The 21930-nt window shown below is 54.1% G+C and overlaps 1 protein-coding gene across 11 annotated transcripts in view; it reads left to right on the top strand.

The window, feature by feature from the left end:
• Positions 1-2069: 2069 nt before the first annotated feature.
• FLYWCH1 (FLYWCH-type zinc finger 1) overlaps positions 2070-21930 on the top strand; it is a 30092-nt gene continuing 10231 nt past the window's right edge. For 5 of the 11 annotated variants that reach the window (XR_007147750.1, XM_047838425.1, XM_047838424.1 and 2 more), the window contains exons 1-6: positions 5689-5952; positions 7907-8023; positions 18738-19178; positions 19451-19912; positions 20964-21389; positions 21525-21788. Coding sequence is in view for 10 of the 11 variants with exons in the window: in XM_047838425.1 (XP_047694381.1) it covers positions 7990-8023; positions 18738-19178; positions 19451-19912; positions 20964-21389; positions 21525-21788 (1627 nt within the window). In the remaining variant the exon portion in view is untranslated. Of the gene's footprint in view, positions 2396-5653; positions 5953-7906; positions 8024-17877; positions 17985-18737; positions 19179-19450; positions 19913-20963; positions 21390-21524; positions 21789-21930 lie in introns of those variants that run through there. The other 6 variants (XM_047838426.1, XM_047838427.1, XM_047838421.1 and 3 more) reach the window with 6 other exon arrangements.

Genomic DNA, 21930 nt, shown 5'->3' with positions numbered 1-21930 from the left:
GAGAGGACGGACCCGGCCGTGCACCGGGCAGGGTTGCCGGTAGGCGTCCACTCCCCCGGCGCTGGTGTGTCCCCGTCAGCCCTCCTGCCGCTGCCTTGGACGCCGCGGGTGGGGCCAGGTGCTAAGGGGTCCCCTGCGAGTGGGGCCTGGTGGACTCCTGAGCGCGCCTCCCCCTTGTGACCCGTCGTGCTGGGTGCCGGTCATCTGTGTGCAGGGTAGTTGGTCCCACGGGCAGGAAGCCACCGCCCAGCCCAGCCCAGCCCAGCCGGGAGCCCACACACCCGGTCCAGCCCTGTCAAGGTTGTCTTCACGTATTTACTTTGAAACCTTTCAGATTCGCACAGGAGCAGCATGGGCAACACCAGCTTCCCCCTCTCCCTGTCCTGTTCCCGCCCCCTGACCTTCTCCCCTTGCTTCTCCCTCCTGCCACTTTCTTGACCCTTCACTTCTTGAGGACCTTAATGTCCGGCCCTGGGATCTAGCGGTGAACGGGTCACAGTCTGGGCCTCCCTGAGTTTGACGGGAAACTCAGAACTCCCTGACAATGAGTCCGTGAAAACTGGGGCTGAGGCCGGACCAGGAGTAGGCCCGGTGCCCCTCGGATATGACTCGGGGGGGGGGGGGGATATGACAGGGGCGCGAGCCCACACTGAGGGAGCCAGCGGGCCAGGACGGAGCAGGGCAAGAAGGCCAGCAAGGTGGGAATGGTGGGCAGTGGCTCAGGATCTGGGGACCCGAAGGCCACAGGGAGGATTCCAGGCTCCTCATTGGGAGCCGGGGGCAGGGGAAGGATTTATGCAGAGGAGGGACACGGCCAGCAGGCCAGCATTGTCGTACAAAGCCCACAGGCACCATGAGGGGAACGGGCTGGAAGTGTCCAAACTGTGCACTGTCCCAGCGCTCTCCACCACCGCCTGGGGGAGAGGAGACACAGGGGAAATGGGGAGTGCCGGCAGGAGGCTGAGACTGGCTCAGTGACAGGCTGTCCCACCTGGGAAGGACAGCGCCACCTACCAGGAGGAGAATCCTTGCGTTGCTGTGAAAAGAGTCCTTCCCTCGCGAGTGTTAGACCGGGAAATCCTCAGAGGTCACACACCGATACCAACTCTCCGTCTCTGCGCTCTGGACGGGTGGGCATTAATTATAATGAGGATCAAGACTGAAGAATATGACTATACACTTCCTTAAAAAAATAAGTGGGGGGGGGGCGCCAAGCGGGGGAAAAAAAAGATAATTCATGGTGATTAAACACATACTGATTATGAGGAAATATTACAAATATCTTCAGTAATTCCACCATCTAGAGAGATGTCTAATATTTTTTGTATTCAGAAAATTGGGATGATGCAGTTCACATTTTTTCTTGATATATTGCAAACTCTCCCACACCGGCTTACCGGCTACAGCATACCACCGCAAGCGACGGGACATCCTTTATCCCACCGGGCGGGTGCCGCCCAGTCGCGTCCAGCCTGTCGACAATCCTTAAGTAGCCCCGGGTATTCCCGGGAGGAAGCTCTAAAAGGGAGATTGCTGCTCCCGGGGAGGACCGGCAACTATCGTCCTCCCCACGGTCTATTTGGGCCCCCGCTCAGAGGCGTCCGTGCCGACCGACACCGGGGCTGTCACCGAGAAAATGGTAATAATAATAGCGACAGCAGCAGCGGCACGGTCCGCTTCTCTCCTGTGAGCGCAGCCTCTGCGCGCTCGCGCGGGCGGAGGGCAGGTTCCAGCCCGCCCACACCCGGGGCTGAGGCGGCCGGCGGCCGGGAGGGGGCGCGCGCGGCCCGGCGGCTCGGGTCCCGGCGCCTCCCCCGCGTGGGGACACAGCACCCGCTCTCACCCGCCTTCTGCAGGGGTGGGCGCCGGCGATCCCGCGGGGAGCGTTCCCCTGGAGGCACCTGCAGCGCCCCCCATCCCGTTGCATTTCCCCATTACAAGCGCCGCCCGGAACCGCCCACGCAACTCCTTGTCGTACCCCCCGCTTCTCGCCGGGTCCCCCAGACACCCGAGCACGGGTCTCTGTGGATTCGGGTCCCGGAGACGTCCGGGGTGGAGAACAGGGAGGGGAGCGCGCGGGTCCCACGCGACCTGCACCTGCACCTGCCGGGAGCCGGCAGTGGGGGGAGGGGACCACTTCCAGCAGCAGCTTTAGAGCGACGGGAGGGAGGCGCAGGGGAGCGGGTGTCAGCGCCGCGTGGGGTTTTCTAGAGAGGAAAAGCGTCTTCCCTCTGCCAAGGCTGAGGCCGCGCGGCCGGAAGACGGGGGCTGCGGCCCGGCGAAGGAGAGCGGGCGGACGGAGGGGTCTCCGCGGGGCTGGGGAGGGTCGCGGTGAGCCGAGGGCCCCGGACGCTGTGCGGGAGTGGAGGCGGGGGCGTCCCCGCGCCAGGGCCAGGTGAGGGGCCTGGGGCCGCTCCGGGCGTCACTCGCCAAGTGTCTCGGAAAGCAGCGCCCCGGCCCGCAGCTCCCCGCTGTGATCCGGGACCCCACCGCACAGGGTGGTCGGAGAAGGACAAGCGTCCAGGGGCTGTGGGCTGGGTCGGGCTGCTGGACCGAAAGGTAAGGGAGGGACCAGTGGGCGGAGCAGCGACGGAGGGGCGAGGGAGGAGGGGCGGGAGAGGCGGGGAGGAGGGGCTGGTGGGCGAGGGAGGAGGAGTCGGTGAGCGAGGGAGGGGCGGGTGCGGGGGGGAGGGATTGAGGGGCGAGGGAGGAGGGGCCGGCGGGCGAGGGAAGGGCGGGTGCGGGAGGGAGGGATCGAGGGGCGAGGGAGGCCAGAATGAATGCCAAAGGGTGAATGAATTTTTCTGTCATTTTATGTTGGCATAATTTCACACCTGCAGGAAAACGGCAAGAGTGCAAAAGCATTCTTATATGCTCTTCACCCAGATTTCCCAAAAGTTAGGAATGAAACCAGCCACATACAGCGGCAGTATTGATAACAGCGAAATTTAGAAATTCAGTGTCCACCAAGAAAATAACTAAATTGTGTAGCTAATCATATGTAACATAAGCCTACAATATAGGCGGTGTTTACACTACAGAGTTAAGTGGAAAGGCAGCGACATGAAAATAATTGCTATGGAGTGTTTTCTCACGGATGCAAAATTTAAAACATTCATTTTCAAAAGAGTGGAAGGAAAGATAACAACTGAAAACTCAAGGGACCCAGAACCTCCAAACTCATCCTGAAAAAGAACAAAGCTGGAGAACTCACAGTCTCGGGTTTCAAGACTTACTACGAAAGAACAATAAGACAATATGGTACTGGTGTAAACAGAGCCATAAACCAGTGAAGTAAAATTGAGAGTCCAGAAATAAACCCTCAAATTTATGGTCAACTAATTTTCACCAAGGGTGCCAAAATAATTAAGTGGGGGGAACAATAGTCTTTTTTTCCACAAATGGTACCGGGGCAGGGGAAGGGGGCAGGGTGCTGGGTGGCTCAGTCTGTTGGGCATCTGATTCTTGGTTTCAGCTTAGGTCATGATTTCTGGGGCACGGGTTTGAGCCCTGCATTGTGGGCTCTGCGCTGACAGTGTGGAGCCTGCTTGGGATTCTCTCCCTCTCCCTCTGCCCCACTCCCACTTTCTCTCTCTCTAAAATTAAAAGAAAAAAGAGCCTTTAATGCTTCAAAGCACATCATCTCTCAACTGTGGGCAGTCAAGTGAGGACAACCTACAAAACAGGACAAAGTTTTTGCAAATCATATATCTGAATGGGACCTGTATACCTAGACTATATAAAGAATTCTTAGGCTCAATAATGAAATGACAACCCAACTTTAAATTGGCGAAGATCTGATAGACATTTCTCCAAAGAAGCTATGCAAACGACAAGCATGTGAGAAAAGGCTCCACATCGTCCATCATCAGGAACATGCAAATCAAAACCACGAGATACATTTCATTTCTACTAGCATGGCTCTGCTCAGAAAGACAGATCGCTAACAAGCATTGCCGAGGATGGACAGAAATTGAAATCCTCATCCGCTGCTGGTGGGAATGTGAAATGGGGCAGCCACTGTGGAAAACGGTCTGGCAGTTCCTCAAATGGTTAAACAAAGAGTTACCACATGACCCAGCCATTCCATTCCTAGGTGGACACCCCAAAGAACTGAAGGCGGATGTCCACACAGAAACTTGTACATAAATGCTCATGGCGGCGGTAGGCATAGGAGCCCAGAGGTGGAAACTACCCAAATGGCCATCAACGGATTAATGGATAAAAACAGAAACAACCCCCCAACACGGATGAATGGATATACAAGTTGTAATCTGCGTACGCGGCACAATATTCTTTGCCCATGAAAAAAAGCAAAACACTTCCACAAGCTGCAACGAGGGTGAACTTTGAAAACACTATACTAACTGAAAGAAGCCAGACAAAAAAACGCCACATATCGGATGATTCCATTTATATGAATGTCCAAAATGGCAAACTACAGACAGAAAGCAGATGAATAGTTACCGAGGTGCAGGGGCGGGGAGCGGGGCAGAGAATGGGGGATTTCACAGCGATTGCTACAGGTTTCTTTCTGGAGTAAATGTTCTAAAATTGATTGTGGTGATGTGTGCACATCTTTGTGAATATACTAAAAACCACTGGAATTGTACAATTTAAATGGGTGAACTGCATTGTATGAGAATCATATCTCAATAAAGCCATTATCAAAAATGAAACAATAGTAAACCATTTATGTGTTAACTTTTTTTTATGAGAAATGACTGTATTTACCAAAACAAAGAAATACAGTGAGAGGAGTGGAATTGTTTTTGCAGTTTTGCAAATCTCTTCAAAATAAGCCTAAGGTAAGGCTAGAGATTCGCACATGTGCGTTGGCAATCAACCTGTTCCATCAGTCACGTCGCCTTCTTTGCAATATTCCACAGGGACCTCCAGGAACGCCCAGACTACACTTTGAGAACCATTTCTCTACTGTAAAATTTGTATTTCCCCGTTTGTAATTAATAACTACCTTTGGGGTTATGTAAATACTCTTTCCTGGTTAAACTTTCACTCTCCAGTTTTAGCGGCCATTGAGGATTTTTGCTCAAATCGGATACTAATTAGGATGGTTGCCAAATGCTGATTTTCTGCATCATCCCTTCTGCATTTTTTACTTGGCCTTCTACTCTAAGAACGAGCTTTTCCTTCTCCCCATTTACTTGTCTACATCAGTATCGACTCGTGGATTCTTATTTTATTCAAAGTCATAATCCGTTATTATCATTATTTACTACTGTGGTTTGAATCTCAAACTGCCCCAGCTTTGGCGTGGGGTCTTGGAAAGTTTCAATGAGGTGCGTAAGAAATGTCCTTCTGCTGGCTAGAGAAAGTGACAGGTCTAATACAATATTTAAACAAATGCTCCCGCTTAGCGAGCACGGAGTCAAACCGTGGTGGAGGCCCCGGGGGGTCTCAATAAAGCCCTCCAGCTCACTCACGTGTCCGAGAGCCCCCGCGCAGAATCTCTAGTCCAAGCAGCGGGTCCGACCGACGCTCCGCCCCCGGGCGCCGCCGCCCAATCCTAGGATTGCCCCGCCCCTTTCGCAAAACCTCGCCCTGTATCCCGGCGCCGATTGGTCAGGCCGCCAGCTCGGCGCGGCTCACGGAAGAGCCGGAGAAGCGGAATTTGTCCACGGAATGGCCCCCCACCCCCGGCCAGCGGCCCTGCGGCGCATGCGCGCTGGGAGCCCGTTTGGGCGTTCCAAGAGGTCGGCTCTCCTGCGGGGAGGCGCGCGCTCCTGGCCAGCGGCGCGGCGCGCCGGCACGAGGCTCGCTCCCGAGAGGGCAGGTGGGGGCGGGGAGCGGGCGCTCGGGTTGTGGTGGCCGGAGGGGCCTGGGCCGCGAGGTCGACGCCTGTGGTTCCGGCGGTCGAGGCCAAAGGACCCACCGCGGCTTGGTCGCCGGAGAGGGAGGGGTGCGCTGCCGCCGCCGCCCGGCCGGTGCCCGGTGAGCACGGGCCCCAGCGGGCCGGGAGGGTCGCGGGTCCCACGGCGTGGCCGCGCCCCAGCCAGGCCTCCCCGGGTGTCCCTCGGCTTCTGATACTGGGAGGGGGTGGTCACCCCGCTCTGCGTCCCGGCGCTCAGGCCGTCTCCTTGTCCTTCACCCGAGACTCGCCTCCTTTCTCCAGGCTCCTCCTTTCCCCCAACCCACCCGGCCCGGGGACTGTGCCCTGAAACCCCCAGTCACCCCACGTTCGCCCGCCCCCCACCCCCGGCGGTGTCCGCCCCACCGGTGCTGACCCGTGCTGGCACCCCAGCCCTGTCTCTTCTGTGGTGTTCTGTAGGTCCCCGTGACCTTGCACTTTTTGCTCTTAACACCCCAGCTTCCCCTCTGCTTATGTAGATTACCTGTGGTGACTTTCAAACTTTTTTTTGACTCACCCTACACTAAGAAATCTGTTTTACATGCGAAACTTGTGCTGTAGATGTAGATTACTGAAAGATAAGTTTAAAGGGAGAAATTACCCTAACCTCTCCTGATTCATCCGGATCTACTCTACCTTTGTTCTAATTCTATTCTGTTCTTCCCATTCCAGAAGGCTATTGTTAACCCATTAAATTGATTTTAGGACCTACTGGTTCTGACCAGTTTTAAACCCTTGCTGCAAGCCATCAGTCTTTGGTTTCCTTTACTTCTTCCCTTTGGGGGATGCTGACGGAGTTCCAATAATCAGATAATCACGAGTAACCTTCAATCCTAAAGAAAGGGTATATTTTTAATATTTTGACATTTCTGCTTCTCAGGGCCAAAATCACTTCAAGGACTTGACTTGAATTATCTAGTTGGATGCCATCAGGCTTATCTTGTTCTTCCAAAAGCTCTGTGGGACTTGGGGAAGAGATAGTGTCTATCTGGATTGTGGGGTGTTTAAATTTTTTTTTTTCAACGTTTATTTATTTTTTTGGGACAGAGAGAGACAGAGTATGAACGGGGGAGGGGCAGAGAGAGAGGGAGACACAGATTCGGAAACAGGCTCCAGGCTCTGAGCCATCAGCCCAGAGCCTGACGCGGGGCTCGAACTCACAGACCGCGAGATCGTGATCTGGCTGAAGTCGGACGCTTAACCGACTGCGCCACCCAGGCGCCCCTGTGGGGTGTTTATACGGAGAGGGAGACGATTTTTTACTGGACAGAGAAATAATTAAAGTTCAGCTTTAGGAAGATTAACTGGTTGGTACTGCGTAGGGAGAATGGGACTGGCTGGTTGCCGGATGAGAGGGCTGTTAAGGAGTGGGTGGGGATCAAAGCCGTGCAGTGATGTTCAGTGGGAGGGCCATAGAAGGTGTCATGGCCAGGTATACATGACATGTGAGGATACATCAGTTCTGATAGGGAAGGAGTAAAAATAGCTAAGATTCTGGGGTGCCTGGCTCAGTCGGTGGAGCGTGTGACTCTTGATCTCCAGGTTGTGAGTTCCAGCCCCACGTTGGGCATAGAGATTACTTAAATAAACAAACGAACAAACAAAAAGCTAAGATTCTGATCTGGTGACTGAAGGACTTGGGCTGAGAGGACCAGGAGCTAGAATCTTTCTTTCCATGCCCTCTGCCTCTCTAACGTGGTCTGAAGCAGTGGCTCCCCTAGGCCATTCAGCAATCTTAATCGCTAGGGGCGGGGCCGCTGGCACCCTCATCGCCTTCTGGAAGGGACACCTGTGTGCACACACAGAGACCATGCATATTTCATAGGAAGGTCTCGAGTCAGTCAATGAACACCTCTAACCCTTATGGTTCCCTAGCGTATGTGGGAGGGGAGTGGCAGTTGGAGTCACCCAGGAGCTTTTTCAAACATCAGGGCCCCGGATCCTGGCAAAGAACTCTTTGTTCTCGTGAGATGACTTTACGGTTTATAGAAGAATTTCACATGCAGTATCTCATTTGCCACTTTTCCTGTTTCACAGGGAAAATCAGCCCAGAGAATTGATGGGATTTGCCCCAGGTCTCCCACCGGGCAAGCCAGCCCTAAGGACCCGGGTACTGGCGCATGGGGACGGTGGCTCTCCCTCTCGTGTGTAAAGGTAATTCTGTTGATCCACTGTTAGCTGCCGCGTGAGGGTCAGCCTTTCGGGACCTTACCACTTAGGGCTTGCCTCAGAGGCACGTCGCAGCCTGTAACACCGTGTGTCTCTTGGGTGCTAGGTTTACACTGACCCCCAGTGCACAGCAATATCAAAGCAGGCAGCTTGAGTATTGCATTCGAATTGCCCTGTTACCTTGCTTCTGGTGGGTGGGAGGGGGGGGGGGAGGGGAGAGGAAATAAGAGAGCGACGAATCCTAAACCATGAGGCTTTCCAACTTTCCATTTACATCTGCCCGATTTAAAAACACTCCAGTCGTTCAATAAATCTTCAGCGAATAAAAATTGAATATGACAACACGAACACATTAGGGGCTCAAGTATTTACCTCAAAGCAATAGCCATCCTGAGTTAAAAAAATATATTTAAATCCACCCGGAATAAATATACACATGTATAATAAAAGTTTCCTAAAATAATACCCAGTTTTACTGCATGCAGTGCAGATTGATATTTCACATGTAATTTTAAAAACTGACCGGAACAAACAAAAATAATAATAAAATAAATAAATAATAATAAATTAATTAATTAAAAACTGACCGGAACCAGAGGTTAAAGGACCAATGACCTGAACAATTAGAAAGCAGCGTCTTGGGGATGCCTGGGTGGTTCAGTCAGTTGAGCGTCCGTCTTCAGCTCAGGTCATGATCTCACAGCTTGTGGGTTCGAGTCCTGCATCGGGCTGTCTGCTAACAGCTCAAAGCCTGGAGCCTGCTTTGGATTCTGTGTCTCCCTCTGTTTCTGCCCCTCCCCTGCTCACACTCTCTCTCTTTCTCAAAAATAAATAAACATTAAAAAAAAAAAGTTTAGCAGTCTTAAACCAAAACAAAGGAAATAAAGCTGTTTGACACAGATGTGAAGTGAACACATATGGAAACTTGTACTTAACTCATTAACCAACAAACCAGAAAGACCTAACAACCAGTGTGCAAGAGATTCCAAAGAAGATTCTAGAAGACTATAGATACTGAAATAAATGTGCACATGGAGGCAAAACTGGCATCTTCTGCAGTGGGAAGAATAATTTGCATGTCTATACGTATTTGCATGGGGAGAGTTTGTTGCCTATAGACTAGAATAATTTTGCATTGCTCTCGGTTATCTACACTGTGCAGAGTTGTAAAAGTAGTTCAAAGGCTAGAATCCTATAACCTGGAAGACGTGTTCTAGACAGCCGCATCGTCTTCCACTGAAGCACAAAGCTTCTTTGCAGTCTCATAACCTCGATGAAAGATACTTCTAATCTTAAAATAAGGCCGGTCTCCTTAGACTTGGCCTGATTGTTCGCGCAGGTACTGTGTGTTAATTCACCATAAAGGCCTTCTTGAGTTTGCTTTGTTGGCAGCCTTCATAAGGAATCTCAGATGGGATTTGTAAAAATCTGGTATTTGCTATCTCATGGTATAAAAGCTATGCTCAAGAAGCTGTCTCCACCAGATTTCATTCATACTGCTTGTAAGTTTGAGCAAAGTCCTGTCTGTATTCTTGAGGTCCCCCAAATCCCCTAAGGCACCTGACACTTGTTAAATTGTTGAAGGATCATTTCAGGAAAGATAAAATCATGACTCTCCCACTGCTATAAAATAAACAAATATTAGTGATTTTATTTAATGCATTAATGAAGGAACATGCACAACGTGACGGATTAAATGAGATAATGTATATAAAATGCTTAATAAGGAGCCCGGCACAAAAACAAAATAAAACAACAAAACAAAACCTTCAAATCCGTCTCAGGTTGGCCACCTGTTTCTCAAGGGCATGTGTTCAAGTGTTTCTCAAAAGCAGGAGTCCGTGGTCCACCAGTGCTGAGCCTCATGGGGTACTAGTTAAAAATCCAGATTCTAGAATCGCTTTCCAGACCCTCCGTCAGCATTTTGGATGGAAATCCAAGCATTCGCATTTTAATCAGGTGCCCTGGGGAATTCTTATGAAGACCAGAGTTACACATACAAATAATTGTAATAAAACTTGCGTGAAGGGGCACCTGACTGGCTCAGTCGGAAAAGCATGCAACTCTTGATCTCAAGGTTGTGAGTTCAAGCCCCACGTTGGGTGTAGAGATTACTTAATAAATACTAAAAAAAATGCATGAAAATTATACTTAGACTTATATCGATGGACTCTTTCTTTTGTATTTCATTTTTTATGCGTTGATCTTAAGGAGGGTTTCTCATCCTTGGCTCTGTTGGCATTTTAGACCAGATGCCTTTTATTTTTAATTTTTTTTTTTGCTTTATTTATTTTTGAGAGAGAGACAGAGTGTGAGCAGGCGAGGGGCAGAGAGGGAGGGAGACACAGCATCTGAAGCAGACTCCAGGCTCCGAGCTGTCAGCACAGAGCCAGATGCAGGACTCGAACCCATGAACCACGAGATCGTGACCTGAGCCGAAGTTGGACACTTAACCGACTGAGTCACCCCGGTGCCCCGTAGACCAGATGCTTCTTTAAGCGGGTGTTGGAGAGGCCACTCTGAACACTGGTGGATGTTGAACAGCATCCTTGGCCCCTACCCGCTAGATGCTAGTAGCGTGCCCTGCCTCCCAGTCGTGACAACCAAAAGTGTCCCTGGACATTGCCAAGTGTTGCCTGGGAATCACCCTGATTGACAGCCACCAATCCTAACCCACTATATGATCTTATGGTCAGAATCCTCCACTTGCAAAAGGCTATTTTCACTTATTTTAAGAGGTTCAACCCTGAGGGCAGACACAGCAGTCTCGAGCGGTGACTCTGTCTTTGTTGGCCTTGCTCTTGGCCACAGGGACCAAAGACGAACGAACCCTTAATTCCTCCTCCGAGATAGGGAAGAATAGCGCACTCTGACAAGGTTATCTGGAAGAGGAAACCGTGCGTGCAGAGCCCTTCAGGGAGTGCCAGGCACACAGCTGTGTTTGGTAAATATTAAATGGTGAAATCACAGTCCTTCAGACTCTCGGAGGATGTGTCAGTCAGAATGCAGACGGGAGAACAGAAGCCACCGTAAGATTTCAGCTGGGAATTTCCGTGCGGTCCCTGGTGGTGGAGGAGATGAGGGGCCGAACCGGAAACTGAGCAGCCCAGACGCTAGCAGTGGCTGGATGCTGCCGACACAGCAGGACACAGCAGGCTGAGCGTCCAGGGCCCCCAGGGAGACCCTGCGAAACCGAAGCCGGAGCAGACAGCACCGGTGGAGCCCCGCCCGGCAGGTGGTTTCGGGAACCCGTAGTGCCTCCCACTGGCCAGATCGGCGGGAGGGCACTGTGACAAACCATGAAAGAGCTGGTTTGTAGGGACACATCAGTGCCTCGGACGACTTACTCTGAAGGCCTGACCGCAGCTCTGAGCCTCAGCTTCCTCTGTAACAAGCGCTTCTTACCTCAAGCCTCAGCCGCTCAGGGCAGGAAGAGGCACCCCATTAGCGCGGCACCAGCTGGGCCTGGGTTTGAGTCTCGGCCGAGCCGTGTCGTCCTGGGCCGCTCGCTGAAGGCCCCAGAAGCAGAGCGGGGAAGAGTGATGGTGACCCTCGGCAGGGAGATTGCTGGGTTACTGTACTGAACATGTGGGCCGATGCCAGAGGAGTTCTGTTCCCGGCTCAGGTCCCAGGTCCCAAGTCCCAGGACCAACAACAAGGCTCTGGGCGGAAGGGTGTCTCCCCTGTCTCTTCTACCCTCTGACCCTCATCCTCTCTCACCCTTCCACCGGGAGGTTTGCGTCACTTGTTTTCTGTCATCTCCCATGTTGTCTATAAGTTGAAACTTGGGTTTTCAAGAATGCTTTAAATTTAGGCTTTTAAAAGATTGCATAGGGGCGCCTGGGTGGCTCAGTCGGCTAAGCGTCCGACTTCGGCTCGGGTCATGATCTCGCGGTCCGTGAGTTCGAGCCCCGCGTCGGGCTCTGTGCTGACAGCTCAGAGCCTGGAGCCTGTTTCAGATTCTGTGTCTCCCTCTCTCTCTGACCCTCCCCCGTTCATGCTCTGTCTCTCTCTGTCTCAAAAGTAAATAAACGTTAAAAAAAAAAAATTAAAAAAAAAAAAAGATTGCAAAGATAGTACGATGAATTCCTATATACCCGTCACCCAGTCTCTCTGATTGTCAGCATCTTACCTGATGCCGCTCTGTTAACCTGGCTCTGATTTCTCCAGCTTGTTCCCAGCATCCTTTTCCTGTTCTGGCATCCCGTGATGCATTTAGCCATGATCTTCTCAGTCCCCTCCAGTCTGTGACAGGTCCTCAGCCTGCCCCCGTCCTTGATGACCTCAGCCGTTTTCAAGTGTCCTGGTCAGTTGTTTTGTAGACCGTCCCTCCATGTGGCTTGTCCGATTAAAGCGGGGGTGTGTGTTTGGGGCAGAAATATCACAGAGACGATGTTGTGTCAAGGAGGTCATGGTGTCGATGTGTCTTTTGGCCGGTGAAGTTGACCTTGATCGCTTAGGGGGGTGTGTTACCATCATCAAGTTACCATCTTACCCTTTGTAGTTAATAAACATCTTGGAGGGAATGTCTGAGCCTATGTAGGTCCCACAGGGATTTTACTCTCCTTGATTTTTATTCATTTCTCCGTTCTGTCGTTTTTGTTAACTCTTTAATTTCTTGTGTGACATGTCACGGGAGAGTTACGGAGTTGAAGAAAAAATCACCAAGCGAGATGTCTCCCGTTTCCCCACGGTACAAAGCATTCATGCACATTGTACACAATTTTAGGAAAACGAAAGAAAAGTAAGGAGAAAATAAATCACTATACTTACTACTTTTAACATTTTGAGATATCTCTTCCTAGTTATTGAAGGTTTTTTTTTTTTAAGTCATGAATACATAAAGTTAGTCCGTAATTGGTGGCTGGGAGCAGAGCTGGGAAGAGGCAAGAGAGGGGCTGTGGGGGCCGAGGGACAGAGGCCACAGCAGTGTCCCAGTCATACTTTGGCTTATTTTTTGGAAAAAGCTCAGAAAAGATAGTATTTTCAGAATTTGTTAACCACATCTGCTTTCTAACTAAAGTTTTGTAAATACAAACATTTTTGGAAAGCTTTACTTATTTTTGCTACAGGGAAAAACTCCCAGATACTGCTTTGGAAACATTTGGATCATTTAATTTTTACCAGTAACTTCGTTTTAAGGAGCAACATCGCCATCTTGTGGCCTTTCAGAGCATTGCCGCTGAGGGTTTAGATTTGTGTTCACGCCTGCTCTGGGCCTACATGGCGATTTCAGCCTTTACAAGGGCTCTATCAGATCTGCAGGTAGGGCCTCCCCCCCACTGTAAAGTGGGGTGAAATAGCAAACAACATGTTGAACGCAATTGTATGCCACTGAAAACAAAATGTCTGTTAAGAGCACTAACCCAAGAATGAAGATAGCTGTGCATTTGAGTGGCAGGATTATGGGTGATTTACTAGTATTATGTTCTTAAGATTTAAAAAGTATTTGTATATAGTTTTACAATAGAATACTAGCAACTTCTAAAATATCCCAAATATAATCCATGCTGGGGCATCTGCATGGCTCAGTCGATTCAGCATCTGACTTTGGCTCAGGTCATGGTCTCATGGTTCGAGCCCCACATCGGGTTCACTGCTGTCCATTTGGAGTCTCCTTCAGATCCTCTGTCCCTCTCTGTCTCTCCCCCTCCCCTGCTTGTGCTTTCTCTCTCAAAAATACAAAAAAACATTCAAATACAATATACGTGTGTGTGTGTGTGTGTGTGTGTGTGTGTGTGTGTGTGTGTGTGTGTGTGTGTAATCCATGCTACCCCTTTTCTCTGATGAGGAAACGAAGCCCTGGAGTGAAAAGCCTGCTAATGGGGTAGAAAACTGTTCTGGGGACACCTGACTGGCTCAGTCGGAAGAACGTGAGACTCGACCTCTGGGTAGTGAGTTTCAGCCCCGCTACTAAAAAGTAGAGATTACTTTTTTAAAAAAACAAACTATTTTTCATCCAAGTGGTCCTGGAGACCTGAGTCCCTATAAGGATTTTTAAAAATAGTTTTACTGAGCTGTAAATTACATACCATACAATTCCCCTATCCGAACTGTATAATTCACTGTTTCCACGGCATTCACAGAGTTGTATAACCGTCACCACAATCAATTTGACATTTTCAGTACCCCGATAAGAAGCTCCACACCCCTTAGCATCACTTCCTAATCTCCCCTTCCCTTCCCCCAGTCCTGTGCAACCACTTGTCTACCTTCTGTCTCAGTGGCTTTGCCCGTTCTGAACATTTCACATAAATGGAATCCTACACTGTGCTTTCTTTTGTGTCTGGCTTCTCTCCCTGAGCGTGATGTTCTCAAGGTTCACCCACACGGCAACAGGTGTCAGTGCTTCCTTCCTTTTTATTGCTGAATGAATTCTTTTTTTTTTTTTCAACGTTTATTTATTTTTTGGGACAGAGAGAGACAGAGTATGAACGGGGGAGGGGCAGAGAGAGAGGGAGACACAGATTCGGAAACAGGCTCCAGGCTCTGAGCCATCAGCCCAGAGCCTGACGCGGGGCTCGAACTCACGGACTGCGAGATCGTGACCTGGCTGAAGTCGGACGCTTAACCGACTGTGCCACCCAGGCGCCCCAATTGCTGAATGAATTCTGTTGTGTGGACGGACCACATATAGGCCAGGGCAGGTGGTTTGTTGGGAGAACGCGGTTAATGGGCACTGATCCTGCACGATGGCCAAAGAGGAGGAGAGCGGTGTCTGGACGTGTCAGCCTCCCGACAGCCAGGCTGAGAAGGGTCGAGTGTGGGCCGTTCTTACAAAGTTGAACTGTTGACGGAAGGAGGGCTTTAGGACACAGGAGACCACAGAATCTTGGTGGTCCCCCGTGGGAAGAAGAACCACGGTGGGGGCGGGGTGGCAAGAGGCTTGGCAACTAGACACAGCAGGATGTAAGAAGTGGGGAAAGGGCCCCCAGGAGCGTGGGGGGTATGCCAAGGGAACTGGGTGGGGAATCCGGATAACGTATGTATGCCCTCTTTATCCAGTTAGCGAGGAGTGACGAGAGCTTACGAAGATACCCATCCTCAGTGGGTAAACTGAAACAGATATAATCGTAAAATTCTGGATGGTGGAGAAATAACTTTAGTTAGTCTGAAATCTGCCTGTTTTGGAGAACCGCATTCACCAGGGACGTTAGGTAAATGCAGCATCACTACCTGTACTTTGTTATGCGCGCGCGCGTGTGTGTATGCGTGTGTTTGGTAAAATATATATAACAAAAATTTACAATTTGAGTCATTCTAAGTGCACAGCTGGGTGCCATTAGACACTTTCACATTGTCTGCCACCAGCACCACCCACCCCCAGAACTTTGCCCCCAGTCTCCCTCTCCCTCCCCCCAGCCCCTGGCAACCACCACCTGACTCTATCTTTGGATTTGGCAACAGCAGCTACATCCTAGAAGTGGGATCATCCGGCATTTGTGGTTTTTTGTGATGGTCTTATTTTATGTTATGTACTTTTAATTTTTTTAATCATTTTAAGGTTTATTTATTTTTGAGAGAGAGAGACAGACACACACACACACACAGAATCCAAAACAGGCTCCGGGCTCTGAGCTGTCAACACAGAGCCGGATGCAGGGTTCAAACGCACCAACTGGGAGATCATGACCTGAGCTGAAGTCGGCTGCTTAACTGACTGAGCCACCCAGGCGCCCCTACGTACTTTTTAAATACGTAACTCTCGTTGGTGTCCTTTTTACTTAATATTTCTGTTCTTTTCACTGAATTACCAGCCCTGAGGGATTTAAAAATCTGTGTAGCATGGCACCTGAACTTCAAAAGCACTTTGTTGTGTATTGCACAACCTTTAATATTCCAACCACCAAAAAGCCAAACCCGCTATGTTCAGTCACTTGCCAAGAATATCAGTTACTGCTGAGTAACAAATGACCCCGATCTCACTGGCTTAAAATAGCAGTTTATTACCGATCGATGTTCCCTCAGCTGGCTGGGCTGTTCCTCACTTGGTTTCTTCTGGCTCCTTCATGTGGCTAAACACAGCTGCGGGGTTTGCTGGACTGGACCGTGCAAGATGGTTTCCTCTGCCTGGCAGTGCTTCCAACCCCCCGGCGTCTGGCCTCTCACACCACTTCCTAGCCTGGCAGTCTCAGGGCCATGTCTTATGAGAGTGAGGACTTCCATACCCCTACCGCAGGCTTCTGCCACACTCAGCAAGTGGCCAATCTGGGCTGGAGCCCGTCCAAATGAGCGACCACCTTGCAGAGGGGCCTGCATACTTTATAGGAGGATTTGTGGTCACTATAAACGATGGGTGTTCCAAGGCCCTCTAGTGGTTGAGATTGGTAAGTGTCAGTCCAATCTAAATTCTAGGTCATTGCCAAATTCATGCTTTTCTGCAGGGGATAGTCAACCATAGTGTATGGAACTTTTTCTATATCCTTTGAGGGACCTTGGAAGTCTTTTTTAAATTTTAAAAAAATGTTTATTTATTTTTGAGAAAGAGAGAGTACGAGCAGGGGCAGGGGCACAGAGAGAAGGAGACAGCAGGATCCTGCTGTCAGCATAAAGCCTGATGAGCTCGAACGCAGGAACCCTGAGATCATGACCTCAGCCAAAGTCGGAGGCTTAATTGACTGAGCCACCCAGGCGTCCCTTGGAAGCCCTTTAAGCAGAACTTTTAGTTAAGGGGATCGCACTGGGCGTACCCGCGACTCTAGTACGCTCCGGGGAATGTAGGGGCTCTTAGTCATGACAACGCCCTCTGGTCCGGAGGAGGCGGGCTTTGGCGCCTGGTGGTCTGACACTGAGGCCGCTGGAGTCCCCTCCTGCCCCGCGCGTGGTGGGGGATCGATGGCTGGTCCTGTAGGAGTGTGCGTGCTGTGTGGACAGTGGCCACGCCGCTTGGGGGAGGGGGCCTGAGTTGTCTGAGGCCTCCCGTGGAGGGGAAGGCCGCGCCCCCCCCCCCCCCCCCCCCCCGCCCGGCGCCGTGGCTCCGCCAGGTGGAGGCCACGGGCACTGCCAGAGTGTGCCCGCAGGCAGGCGGGGTGCAGGGACCCCGAGCGCGAGCCAGGGGTGGGCTGTCAGCGGAGGGACGGGCGCCGGGGCCAATCCGCGAGGGAGGCGGGGCGACTCGGGGGCGGGGCCTCCCGCCATCCCTTTTTCCTGCTCAGAGCACATCTGCATGGAGGCGCTGACCGCGTCTCACTGCTGCTCGTCCCCAGGCCCCTCCGGATCCCTGGCCCACCATGTCGCCCTGTGGAGCGGGATGGACAGGGCAGGACCACACGGGAGGAGCGGGGGTTGGCTCGTCCAGGAGAAAGACTTGGGAGGGAGGGCAGCCGGGACTCCCAATCAGGTGTCCCGTTACCTGGAAGATTTCCTTGAGTCTCGAGCCACCCCCTCCCCCCCCTCGCCAACCTGGGATGGGCTTCCCTTCTTCCTTGGGATGGACAGCCGTGTGTGCGGAGAGTTTACGGGGGGCGGGGGTTCGGCACGCTGCTCCCCTCTGCACCTTAAGCCTTGGCTGTGTCTCAGCGGGGACACTGGGACCCTGCCCTTGGGAAGCTGAATGTGGGCCTCAAACCAGGGAAATTCAGAGCAGGAATGGGGGACCAGAGGGAATTCGAACTGGCAGAACTTGGACATGAGGGTGACAGCTCACAGATGGGGAGCTGAAATGTGCAGGAATGCTGCAGTCTTGAATGTGGGTGACTGAGGGGTGGGAGAGACCCGCCACTCACCCAGCACCCAGTCCCCCCAGAAAGCAAAAAATTCCACCCTACGCAGGTACCCCAGGGCCCCAGCTCCAGGCTAGCTCTACCCCCATAATACATTTTTTTTTTCTGCTTCTCCAGAATCTCCAGTATCCGGGGAGCCCTCTGCGACTGTGGATTCTGCAGACGCCTCTGCAGCCCTGTCCCCCCCCCAGCTGAGGCAGCACCACCACCGGCTCAGGCGCAAGGTCGCTGCCCTCCTGGGGCCCTGGCATCTCCTGAGTGCCGGGTGGTCCAGGGCCTCCCGCCCGGGATGGGGGACGGATCCAGTTGGGAGTCCACAGAGCCCTGGCCCCCGTCTCCCTGGGACACGGTGTCGGGATGAGGGCCACCGGGCATTCTGAGAGGGTCTGTGACCCGAGCCCATGTCCCAAGGGCTGGCCTCCGATGCTTGGTGCTCAGGAAGGCCGGGATGTTACCCTGGCTGAGGCACAGCAGGTCCTGTGTGGGGACGGGCTCCGGATCCGCCTCGACCAGACTCCCGGCTCTGCACGTCATGGTCGTGTTAGCCGTCCTGGAATGCCTCAGTGTCCTCATCTGTAAATCGGGTCAATAAGAATGATCGACTTTCATAACACGGGGCCAAGTGAAATGGGGACACCCGTGAAACCACATCAGAGCCTGCTCAGCACCCACGGGCCTCTGTCCGTACGAGCTCACGGTACTCTGTGCCTCAGGGGTCCCGACAGGCCCCGAGAGCCCTGCATTTGGCACATTTTTCAGATGGGAAAGTGCAGTTTGGGTAGGCGAGGTGACAGACCCAAGGCTGCCCAAGAGAGGGAGAGGCCCAGGTTCTCCAGCTCCGTGCGGGCCGCTCCCCAGCTTTTCAGCCCCGGGGGTCCCGAGGCAGCCCCGTCTGCCTCGACCTCCACCCCAGATCCATTTTCCTGAGCCCCCGGCCCAGGGGTGCCTCCACTGATGGATTTTGCCTCCTTCCTTAGGACGGAGCCCCTGGACTGCCAGGTTGCCTACCCGGGAGGAGGAGGAAGAGGAGAAATCCGTCTGCTGGGGCCTGAGCGTGGCCTGGGGGACCGACCATCGTCCCAGGATGCCCCTGCCCAAGCCCAGCGAGCAGGAGGGTGAGAGTGTGAAAGCTGGCCAGGAGCCGGCCCCGGAGTCCCCTGAGCCAGGGACCGATGTCGTCCCCGCCGCCCCCACGAAGCCCAAAGTGTTCTCCAAACTGGTCCTGCTGGCAGCCTCCACAGAGAATGTGGACGAGGTGGACTCCCCGCCCAAAGGAGGGCACCGTGTCATGTCCCTGGAGTTGTCTGGCCCTGACACACTAGCCAGGACCCCCCAGATCCTGCCAGTGGAGGAGCAAGCGGGCACAGTCCAGCCAACCCCCCGGGTCCCTGAGCATAAACGCAGCAAGCCAGACACAGGTGAGTTCCAGGCCTGCTGCCCCCAGCCCAGCCACCTTTGTGGCCCTGCATGCTCAGACACAGGCCCTGTGTGCCCCCTTTCCGGAGGGCGGCCTGGGGGTCCCATCCCTCCTCTGAGCTAAGCATCCTCGTGTCTCATCACGACTCTGTCTCAAGCTGGTGTGACGATCTCAGGGGGCCATCCCTGTGCATCCCCCATCGCTCCCATCCATGCCCTTGGCCTCGAGCCTTGCTCTGCACCAGCTAACCCAGCCCCCCTCCCCTGCCCTCAGCAGCCCTCACGCCCCTGGAGTTCCTGAGGACCCCTTTCGGGGGCCGCCTCCTGGTGCTCGAGTGCTTCCTGTACAAGCAGGAGAAGGCCGTGGGCGACAAGGTGTACTGGACGTGCCGCGAGCACTCTGAGCTGGGCTGCCGGGGCCGGGCCATCACCCGGGGCCCACGGGCCACAGTGATGCGCGGCCACTGCCACCCGCCTGATGAGGAGGGCCTGGAGGCCCGGCGCCAGAGACAGAAGCTGCCCGGCCCAGCCCTGCCTGAAGGCCCGGGGGGTCCGCAGGGCCCCGGGGGCCAAGTGGAGGAGCCACTGGAAGGGGTGGGCCCGTGGCTGTGCCCTGAGGAGCCGGAGCCCGCCCCTGGCTTGGTGCTGAGCAGGCCCGCCGCAGAGGAGGATGAGGGCCTACGAGCCCTGTCGCTGCTGAGCTTGCCCCCCAAGAAACGGCCGACGCTGGGGACCGGTGAGTGCCTCACAGCTGGGCTCCCCTCTGGGGCGGGCGGGAACCCCCAGGCCCTTCCCTGCGCCCAGATGGAAGTGTGGGGTCCCTCCTGGTTTTCTAATGTGCTCAAAGTCAAGATGAGTAAAAAATATAAACATGTCCCCCAAATCATTGAGCCCGTGGGATAGAACCTAGTGCTCCAGAACCAGGGGTCCCAGGGCCTTCTGGAACTTTCTGATGCAGCAGGGTCTGGTGTGAGGCCAGAAGCCCGAGTTTTAACAGGCCCGGGTGGTGCCGGTAACCCACGAGTTTAGGGAAGGTCGGCCTAGGGGAGAATGCTGAACTTTGGGCCGGGTTCAAGTCCCAGCCCCCACCTCGTGTAGCCTGGTGACTTCAGAACACGTTCTGAACTTCTGGAGTTTCAGGAGCTTCACCGGGGCTGGGTGACGGCTCAGGTTAGGGGCGATGAGGTGTGTGATGTGTGTGCTGGTCGGCCCCGGAGGCCTTCTGCGCGGTTTTTACCACCAGTAAGTGGGAGGTGGGCTCCATCCCATACGCTGGCTCCCTCCTGACGCAGACTCAAGGATGCAAGGGGTTAGGGCAGCTGCTGTGCTGGTACCGAGGGCCGGCAGGGGCCGGGGGGGGCAGGGAAGACGCGTTTTTCACTGTGTGTCTTTTGCCCCCATCTGTATTTTATGGCACGTGCACGTGTTATTCGAAAATTAGATAAAAATTTCAAACAAACCCTAAAAAAAGGTATGGCCCTGAGTGACTGAGTGCCTAGGCTAGGAAGTCAAAGCCGGCTCACTCCTTCCCGGGTGCGTGACCTTGGACGTGACGTGTAAACACCGAGAGCCGTGGCCACCGCGCTGACCTCCGGGAGAGGAACTCAATCTCTTCCCCGGGTCACTGGGTGGGGGGTCAGTGGGAGTACGCCCGCGGCCCACGCATGCCCGGCTCAGGGGAAGCTGCAATAAAGGTCAGCATCGAGGAGAAGGCGCTTGCAGCCCCCGCCCCGCACCTCCTGGGCCTGCGCTCCTCGGCGCCCTGACTGCCCAGACTCCTCCTCCAGGAGAACCCCGGCCCCTGGAGTTCCTGAGGACTTGCTACGGGGGCCAGTTCCTGGTGCACCAGCGCTTCCTGTACAAGCGAGAGAAGGCCGTGGGCGACAAGGTGTACTGGACGTGCCGGGACCACGCTCTGCACGGCTGCCGCAGCCGGGCCATCACCCAGGGCCAGCGGGTGACTGTGATGCGCGGCCACTGCCACCCGCCGGACGTGGAGGGCCTGGAGGCCCGGCGGCAGCAGGAGAAGGCCATGGAGACGCTGCAGGCCCGGCCGGGCGTGCCCGGGGGCCAAGTGGACGAGCTGCTGTCCCGCGGCGGGCCCGGGCCCCTGACTCTCAGCAGAGCCCGGCCTAGAAAGCGCGCAAAGGCCCTTCCGGCCCAGCCCCCGGCCCTGCAGGGCGCCTCCGCCGGGGACCAGGAGGATGACCTGGGTGAGTCTTTCACACCTGGCCCACCTCCAGCCGGGCCCCCTCCAGCCGTGCTTCCTCGGGTCTGGGGAAGTAGGAGGGACCCCAAGACCCTGAACTCCCACCTCCCTCCCCCACCCTCCTCCCGTGTCTCCCCAGGAGGCCCCGAGTTCCTGAGGACCCCTCTGGGGGGCAGCTTCCTGGTGTACGAGTCCTTCCTGTACAGGCGGGAGAAGGCGGCCGGGGAGAAGGTGTACTGGACGTGCCGGGACCAGGCCCGCATGGGCTGCCGCAGCCGCGCCATCACCCAGGGCCGGCGGGTGACTGTGATGCGCGGCCACTGCCACCCTCCTGACCTTGGGGGCCTGGAGGCCCTGAGGCAGCGGGAGAAGCGCCCTGGTGCGGCCCAGCGGGGGAGCCCAGGTAGGACAGACTGCGGCCAGTGGGACTTGGGGACAGGCAACGGACCCAGCCAGCCAGTCTTTCCCTCTGACCCCCCCTCCCCCCGCCCCCCGCCGCCGTGTCCCCCAGCGAGCACCCTCCTGTTCTCACTGGAACACTCTGG

Source organism: Prionailurus viverrinus, chromosome E3 (genome assembly GCF_022837055.1).
Source record: "Prionailurus viverrinus isolate Anna chromosome E3, UM_Priviv_1.0, whole genome shotgun sequence".
NCBI classification, from domain to species: Eukaryota; Metazoa; Chordata; class Mammalia; order Carnivora; family Felidae; genus Prionailurus; species Prionailurus viverrinus.
Note: the sequence above shows the minus strand (reverse complement) of the source record. Positions and strands in the feature narration are given on the sequence as shown.